This window comes from Poromitra crassiceps (assembly GCF_964638095.1).
Source record: "Poromitra crassiceps genome assembly, chromosome: 5".
In the NCBI taxonomy this organism is placed as follows: domain Eukaryota; kingdom Metazoa; phylum Chordata; class Actinopteri; order Beryciformes; family Melamphaidae; genus Poromitra; species Poromitra crassiceps.
Genome location: NC_139642.1, coordinates 11,767,636 through 11,777,214, shown reverse-complemented (window position 1 = coordinate 11,777,214; position 9,579 = coordinate 11,767,636). Strand labels below are relative to the sequence as shown.

The 9,579-nt window shown below is 43.3% G+C and overlaps 1 protein-coding gene across 1 annotated transcript in view; it reads right to left on the bottom strand.

Annotated features, from left to right (window-relative positions):
- Nucleotides 1–9,579, bottom strand: part of LOC310776305 (chloride channel protein 2-like) — a gene marked incomplete at both ends in the record, with an annotated part of 117,960 nt that overhangs the window by 50,652 nt on the left and 57,729 nt on the right. Inside the window, one exon of the mRNA XM_083636508.1 lies at nt 6,095–6,206. Within this exon, the coding sequence (XP_083492634.1) occupies nt 6,095–6,206 (112 nt within the window). The remainder of the gene's footprint in view (nt 1–6,094; nt 6,207–9,579) is intronic.

Here is a 9,579-nt window from a genome sequence, read left to right as displayed (position 1 = left end):
CCACTACGAGCCACCGTAGATGTTTACAAGCTAAGCCTATCAGCGTGCTCCTAATGCGAGCTCCATACCGGTAGTACAGACTTCACTTCATGTCAGCTGCCAGCCTGTCAATGCGGTTTGTTGCCACACAATAAACCAGCGGTTTGTTCCAAGCCAGTGTGATCCTTGACTCGCTCTCACACGGCAGCCAATCAGCGTTGAACAGCGAGCGACTGATGCCAGCGTATTTTCGCTTGAGTTGGGATATTTCATCTGGGGCGACGAGCAAATTTTCTCCCTATCGCTCTGTCTCTGTCGCCCAGCCATTTTTCTCCCGGGCGAATATACGCTCAATGGCTTGTTTGCATTGACTTTGTATGTAAACTCGATGCCAGCGAAAAACTTTAATAGGTCGGTGTGAACGCAGCTTTAGTGTTGAAATAACATTGTCATGCATGCAGAACACTGTGTTTTTAGGACCCTGGAGCTCTTAGCTGACATTTGTCAAAAATGGCTTGAAAGCTAGACTCCTGTGGTTCTAATGACTCCAATTTCATCTTTTATATTTGATATGGCTTGTCTGTACTTTTGCACTTTTTAATTGCAAATCTTTTACCTTTACTGTATCATTATCTTTGAATGGCCCCAGTAAGTGCATGCCTGCTGTGAGATGGCATTCATACAGAGGTTACCCCATGTGGCACATGGAGCACTACACAATAGGGCTTTCTATTAGCAGCCACTCTATTTGATTACAGCCAGACCAGCCTCAATTCGTATTTGTTTAAATCTACAGTACATGGAGGCAACATGGACAAAAAGATTACCATTTATAAGAGGGAAAGTTTTAAAAAGTTTGTGTGTGTTACTTCCTGCTGCATTCACTACGGATGGTGTTTTGACGTCTTGTTTTCTGCCTTTTATTAGTCCAGTGTTTTTAAAAATAAATTATTTTTAAAACGTTCTATCACCTGGATGTTTGAAAAAGAACTTACACAGATAAGAAGGAAAAGATTCATCTGTAAGGCAGGGTTGTTGTATTTATGTTGCAGCTTGATAGCATATCTTATGGCTCATTTCCACCACATATAACAGCACAGTACAGCTCTACTCGATCTGGTCTTACTCGTATCTACTTGATATAGACTCTGTTTCCATAGCAAGTTCACTCGCTTCCGCCCACACCTGGTCGTCATAGCGACCGCATATCTGTCCTCCGCCCATAGCCGAAGTAGGCTATAACGTATAACGTTAAAATTAAATCCATACACGGAACTTTTAAACTGGTTATGAAATACTGGTGCCTCTAAATGACCTACAGTGTACATGGGCAAATGTGACAATTGGCCAGGAGAATGGATATCACTTTGTTGTTACTCAAACTCACATGCATGCGCTGCGCGGGGGACGGGAGTACGCTACGGGGAGAAGGGAAGCCAGCCCACTACCCCGGCGGCAACTCACCAGGCAAGACCGCGGCTTCACTAAACCCCCGCCGCCGGCCTAGCGGAGCTGATGTAGCACACAACTACAAAGGGCTTCCTGAGGAGCGGACTTTTTCTCTCTCAAAACAATTGAAAACCACCGTCATGTTAAAGATGAGCAAGGAGATCGATTTTATTTCACCAGAGCCGAAGGCAGCAACACAAAAGACTGATGGAAATAACAGAAGAGAAGGTAAGCCCCACTAAACTGGTATCCAGCATTGACAGTAGATACAGTAAACACGATTCTGCCTGACCAATCCGTCGTCTGCAGTGTTTTCACGTCACGGTATGGTACCGGGTCCACAGCGCTGGAACCTCAACAGAGCAGGGACCAAAAGCAGCACGACTCAACCCCGACTCAACCCGGGCTGTCCACGTTTTTGATCGGTGGAATGAGACAAAAAAGCGAGACGAGCTGGGCGGGGCCGCGCTGATACCAGCAGTGGAAGAGGGAAAGGGACCCGTTTGAAAATAGTCCTGGTCATTTACCTTTGTAAAAAAAGGTATTTTGGATTTTGTCTGGATGTCTAGTTTCTGCTAATACCGGAAGCTCTGCGCTAGTCTAGCTAAAACATTGTAGCCTGATATTCAAACTGTATCGTCTATTCATAAACTCATTGTCTCTTCATCTGAGATTGCACTCACTCCAGAGCATTTCTATGAGGGCGCGGGCTTCGGTCTTCCCTAACCAATCGGCAGGGCAGCCGCCTGCAGTCTTGCTACTGTAGTCACAAGCACAAGCTAACGTAGCTAGCTAATGCTAGCCAGCTTCTGCACGTTAAGCAGCTAAAGTCGAGCCGACTTTGTACTTGTCGTTTAAACGGAAGTCTTATCGTACACTGCAGTAACTAATGAGACGTTCACTGCAGTAACTAACAAGACGTTCTCTTATCGTACACTGCAGTAACTAACAAGACGTTCTCTTATCGTTCACTGCAGTAACTAACAAGACGTTCACTGCAGTAACTAACAAGACGTTCACTGCAGTAACTAACAAGACGTTCACTGCAGTAACTAACAAGCCGTTCACTGCAGTAACTAACAAGCCGTTCACTGCAGTAACTAACAAGACGTTCACTGCAGTAACTAACAAGACATTCACTGCAGTAACTAACAAGCCGTTCACTGCAGTAACTAACAAGACGTTCACTGCAGTAACTAACAAGACGTTCACTGCAGTAACTAATAAGACGTACACTGCAGTAACTAACAAGACGTTCACTGCAGTAACTAACAAGACGTTCACTGCAGTAACTAACAAGCCGTTCACTGCAGTAACTAACAAGCCGTTCACTGCAGTAACTAACAAGCCGTTCACTGCAGTAACTAACAAGACGTTCACTGCAGTAACTAACAAGACATTCACTGCAGTAACTAACAAGACGTTCACTGCAGTAACTAACAAGACGTTCACTGCAGTAACTAACAAGACGTTCACTGCAGTAACTAACAAGACGTTCACTGCAGTAACTAACAAGACGTTCACTGCAGTAACTAACAAGACATTCACTGCAGTAACTAACAAGACGTTCACTGCAGTAACTAACAAGACGTTCACTGCAGTAACTAATAAGACGTACACTGCAGTAACTAACAAGACGTTCACTGCAGTAACTAACAAGACGTTCGTTAAAACGAAAAGTACAAAGTTGGTCAAAGTTGGCTGCTTAAAGGAGGACTTACCCCCTAGATATGTATTAGAACAGTGATTTGAAAATACCTATGGAAAAAACCAAGAAATGACATATACTCTTGTCTATACTAGACTCTTTGGCTGTGTTAAGTCAAGATTTTTTTTCGGAAATCGACGCCATTACAGTTTGCCTACTGCCTCAAAAATAATTTATTTGAGAGGGGCGATATCTTTATAAATATCAACAATTAGCCAACGCTGGTGGCCTGTATGGAAACAGAAAATCCTGAAATGGTTGATAGTTATATCAATTTGGCCATTCAGTGGCGAACTAGAAATTTAATTATTTTTGTCCCATTTTGTCCCATGTGTGTGTGCGTGGCTTGCATGTGGCTTGTCTAAACTTACGTTAAGAGCCTCGCTGCTCGCAGCACACAGCACACAGTGAGGACAAACCTCTCGCTCTGGGGTAACACTAGGGGTGTCACGATACACTCAGTTCACGATACGATACGTATCACGATACTGGGTTCACGATAACGATACGATACGATACGATTTTAACAATATTTTTTTTAAACTTGAATAATGACAATATATGACTGGAAAAGTAGTATTTTATTTGAAATGCACAAATACAAAACATGCTGTTGTGGGAAATTGTTATTACAATAACAACTAGAAAAAAACATGAGATTGGAGATAAGGCTTATCTTGAAATAGAATGAGTTACACCGTCACTTAGATTTACTTTGAACTAAAAGGTTTCTCAGCAGTATAAATTCTCATTATGCATCTTCAGTTTTTCTTCAAACTCAAACAACAAGACTTTTCTTAATCTATTTTTTATGCATCTTCAGTTTTTCCTGTCAAGTAAACAGTTTTGCCAGAAACTCAATTGAATGGTTGAGACTTGTTCAACTGAACTACTTTCCACACATTGAACTTCAACAAACAAAGACGTTTCTTAGTCTATTCTTTGAAAATTTTTTTTTTTTTTTTTTTTTTTTTTTTTTTTTTTTTTTGCGATATGAGATTTCATCTCAACGATACATATCGTGACGTTTTACTATCGCGAAATTTCGTGGGACGATATATTGTGACACCCCTAGGTAACACAATGCGAGATTTCTCCACGTAATTCCCTCGTCTAACTAGAGATAAACCGCGCAATGAAATCCGTTTTTAATTTGCGTTTTGGGGCTTGGGGAGAGCTCTTCTCCTCCTCACACTGTTCCCATGCGAATCCCCCCGAGCAGCACACACACACAGACAGAGCCAGTCGCTCTGCTCTGCTGACTTGATTTCCATAAAAGTTGGCGTTGCTTGTACACAGTGATGATATTATATTAGCCGATATGTTTAGAGAAGCTTTGTCACATTGTCACGTCGTAGTATAGCGTTATATTTTACATGTCCGCTAAACTGCGACGAGATTTGTTTGCTGAAATGTCAGACTGTTGAAAGCCCCCGCCTCTCACTGCTGGTGTGTGCTGCTGCCGCGCGCCCCCGCGGGTGCATGAGAGAGCAGACTGGCCGAGAGAAGTGCTTCTGAAGTCGGACTGATAGCCGCGGAAATGTCAGACTGTGCTCTCTGTGCTCTGAGCACAGAGCTGCTGCTGCTGCTGCTGCTGCTGCTGCGCGCGCGCCCGGAGCTTGGTGCTAGTGCATGAGGTTACAGTTCGACTCTCTCCCGCCCGCTCCCGCCTGGCTGGGCTGGAGACAGTGCTTCCAACTCGGACTGATAATATAAACATCATCATTCGAGCTTATCCAGGTAAGATATCAATAAAGTAATGACACATTCAGCGGGAAACTAACTATAATTAAGACATGTGCCAACTTTGACGACGTTTGGTTCAGTATTTTAAGAGCAAACTTCAATAGGAATAGGCTTGGAGTTCTGAGGAGCCGAAAGGGTACAGGGGGGGTAGGGGAGTAATTATCTTGAAATCCCATAGTCTTTGGGAACACTGTGACGTCAATGTGTTCCTAATCTCCCATTCATTTGAGAAAAAAAAAAAAAGCAGTCTTTGACCCTAAGAGGGCGCTTATGCCAGGTATGCTGCTGAAAAATGATACAAATGGTAAAATGGCAACAGTTTGGTGTCAAATGTGGAAATTCTGACCAGAATTCTTCACACATCACCCCCAAAGTCATATATATTGGTTAAAAGCTGAAAAAAAGTGTTTTGGAGGTAAGTCCTCCTTTAATGTGGAGAAGCTGGCTAGCATTAGCTAGCTACGTTATGTTGTGTAATCTTTATGCCTCTAAGATCACATAATGACGAGACAGAGAGCAGAATATCAGTAACGTGCTTTACTCTTTACTTTACGTCTGACCAGGAAGTTACATCCGTCATATAAACCAGTCCGTGCTAGAATCCACATCATAGGACACGTTAGCTTTGGCCACAGCTGTTTCTGTTGTGCATGATGACTGACAACGGCGTTAGCCAATCAGCGTCCATCATTGGATTTTCAACCGGACAAAAGGCGTTTGCACATGGTGATTCCAGACCAAGAAGAGCCAAATTCACAACTGTGGAGTGGGCGTGGCTTCGAAGGTCTGGAGCCAGGCTAAAAAACATTGCAGTTAGAGCTGTCAAACATGGACTGCACCCTGCCATCTTCTTCCCACGGGGGCTGCGTGGCCCTAAGCAGCTGCTTAGTTTGCTTATAGGGAGGGCCGGCTCTGCAGTCAGGGCTAGAGTGAGCACTCAAGGCTGGCTCCATAGGGTCCCATTTCCTTTTTCCCCCAGTGACGCCGTTTGTTTACCAAAATGCTACTCGGCTGATCCCTCATATATTTCAATGTTACGCTACTTCCTGGTTACAGCTCCCGACTCTTTGGTGTATCCACTGCACGCAATCTGAAAGATTAAAGTCCTGTTATTTGTACGCAGATTGAAGAACGGGCTGGTGTGTGTGTGTGTGTGTGTGTGTCTGCGTGCGTGCGTGCGTGCGTGTGTGCGCGTGTGTGCATGTGTCTTACTGGTGGGGATCTCCGTGGGGCGGTCCACCACAGAAGCCCTCTTTAGGGCAGGTTTGAGGGGCTTCTGGGGAATGGGACGAGTCGGACTGAAGGTAGACTCCTCAGTGGAGATCTGCACACACACAGAAAAGACAGAGCATTCAAACCCTCTATAGAGTGCCTAGGTCACGGCCTCTTCCGGGTTGGGCGTGGGACCTACTGTGAAGGATTTCATTCCCCATTTATGTCCCCATAGACCTTTCTTAAAGCAGCTACGAGCAAGATTTTCGATTGTTATTAAACAGTCTAAATTTAATATCGATGCCTCACATCTTACCTCTAATATTAGACGAGACCAATGCAGAGTAGTCTCGCTTGAAAGCCGAGTGAATCTGTAGAATCTGTAGAAAGTAGCGAGGGCAGCTGTTTTGGGTCTGTTGCTACGGCCGTAAACCATTTCGCTCCGTCTAGCAACTGTTTACAGCTGCCGTAAACCGTAAAACAAGAAGGACGGCTTTCCCCGCTACATCAAAGGGCTTTCTGCTCTCGCGAATATCTCTTGTTATATTCTAACCGTTTGTTTGAAAGTAATTTAGTAATTTAGTGGTTATGGCCGAAGTGGCTGCCGCAAACCGTTTCATTTCACTTCCTGATGACACCGGCCCGCAGACAGACTAATCATCAAGACAACACTGGCCGATTCACTCTGCTTTCAAGCGAGACTACTCTGCGTTGGTCTCGTCTAATATTAGAGGTAAGATGTGAGGCATCGATATTAAATTTAGACTGTTTAATAACAATCGAAAATCTTGCTCGTAGCTGCTTTAAAATCCTTAGAAGAAGAGTTTTACTTGGTCAAACCAAACGATTCAGCTACATTCAGAATAACGAGAGTTATTGTTCACTCGGACAATGTCTAGCTCAGGTATGTGTGTGCATGTGTGTGTGTGTGTGTGTGTATGTACGTATGTACCGTATGTATGTATACTATGGGTGTCACGATATTTCGTCGCACGATATATCGCGATATCGAAACGTCACGATATCGTCAGAAAAAAATTATATCGTAAAAAAAGAAAAAAAAAGAAAAAAGAAAATTGCTCCTGAATAATAATAGAACAAATTTAGCAGAATCAACACGCATGAGTGAGGGGGTAGACTACTACTGGCATGGCAAAACAGCTCAAGGGGTACATAAGATTACATAAGTTTTTAGGGACCATTGAGCATGAGTTATTTAAGAAATAGATTGTATACTTTATTTTTCTTTCACCATGCAACAAACATTTAGTTTGTGACAGTGTGACACATTCTATTGCAAGAGAAGCATTATCTTCCATGTTGTTTTCTAGTTATTATAATAACAATTTCCAAAAACAGCATTTGTTTTGTATTTTGTGTATTTCAAATGAAAGACTATTTTTCCAGTATTTTCCCAGGGCTCCCTTGAAAAGAGGTTTCGATTTCAACGGGACTCACATGGTTAAATAAATGATAAATAAATACTTTTTTTTTTTTTTTTTTTACTTTTGTTAAAAAAAAAAATGTTAAAATATCGTATCGTATCGTTATCGTGAACCCAATATTGTGTATCGTATCGTATCGTGAAATTAGTGTATCGTGACACCCCTAATGTATACATATACATATTTATGTACATCCATGTATGTATGTATGTATTGTGGTAAAATTACTACTTTTAACTAAATAAACTAGAATTTAAAATAGTAAAACAATGAGTTTATTTACAAAAGCAAAGTCTACAGGACCCTGGGTTGAGCCACCCCTCCCTCCTTGCTCTGGTGACTGACCCGGAATGCCATCATTCACACTCCTATATAGATATAAACAGGAAGTCCTGTACCGAGAGCAGCTTACTGCAGATAGCACCCTCTAGGCATAGGAGGAGGTATTACAACTTCTAGTATGTATATGTAGGGATGCACGTACGTACGTATAGATGTACGTATATGTATGTATATTGTTCCAACCAACAGTACACGAGAAAGAGAGGGAGGGAGGGAGAGAGAGAGAGAGAGTGGGAGAGGGAGAGAGAGAGGGAGAGAGACAGAGAGAGAGAGAGAGAGAGAGAGGGAGAGAGAGGGAGGGAGAGAGAGAGAGGGAGAGAGAGAGAGAGGGAGAGAGGGAGAGAGAGAGGGAGAGAGAGAGAGAGGGAGAGAGAGGGAGGGAGGGAGAGAGAGAGAGAGGGAGGGAGGGAGAGAGAGAGAGAGGGAGAGAGAGGGAGGGAGAGAGAGAGGGAGAGAGAGAGAGAGGGAGAGAGAGGGAGGGAGAGAGAGGGGGAGAAAAGCTAATTGAGTGTGTGTGATGAATAGCTGGATGTCCAAGGTATGATGGCTTGGGGTGAAAAACAGGAGAAATCACTAGTAGTTACAGCATATCATTCTCTCTCACACACACACACACACACACACACACACACACACACACACACACGCCCCCGCATTCATGCTTGAGGGCAGCCATTCACTGCAAACAAGTGACAAGCGAGAAAGGAAGAGGGATAGAGAGAGATAATCAACATTCTGAGCACAGCCGTTCAAGACCCAGAGTTAAACTTCTACCCCTACACACACACACACACACACACACACACACACACACACACACAGACACACACACACACACACACACACACACACACACACACACACGCAATGAATCACACTTTCCCTCCAAACTGTGCAGGCAAGAACTTTCGTTCCAGCCTCTGACAATTCACATTTAAATACATCAGATAAATGAATGTCTGTCTGCCATGTCTGTCCGTAAGACTCATATTTCTGTCTCTCTCTTGGCTTTTCTAAAATATCATTTTCAATTTCCCCCGTCAAAACTTTAAAGTTCAGGTAAAGCAATATTGGCTTTTCTCCTCCAGTAGAGGTTGATAAGTCAGGATGTCATGAAGAATCCCGGAAGATTGCTTTTTTTCTTATCTGCTGGACTTACAGAACATCTCATTTGTATTCTTTTCTGTTAAAGTGGTCCAGTAATCCTTGACTCCTAGTTTGTACATTTTGACTCCATCTGTGTTGGTCAGTCAAAGCGTGTCCAGCAGCACTGTGACTGTTGATACACTTTATCCAGCAGCACTGTGACTGTTGATACACTTTATCCAGCAGCACTGTGACTGTTGATACACTTTATCCAGCAGCACTGTGACTGTTGATACACTTTATCCAGCAGCACTGTGACTGTTGATACACTTTATCCAGCAGCACTGTGACTGTTGATACACTTTATCCAGCAGCACTGTGACTGTTGATACACTTTATCCAGCAGCACTGTGACTGTTGATACACTTTATCCAGCAGCACTGTGACTGTTGATACACTTTATCCAGCAGCACTGTGACTGTTGATACACTTTATCCAGCAGCACTGTGACTGTTGATACACTTTATCCAGCAGCACTGTGACTGTTGATACACTTTATCCAGCAGCACTGTGACTGTTGATACACTTTATCCAGCAGCACTGTGACTGTTG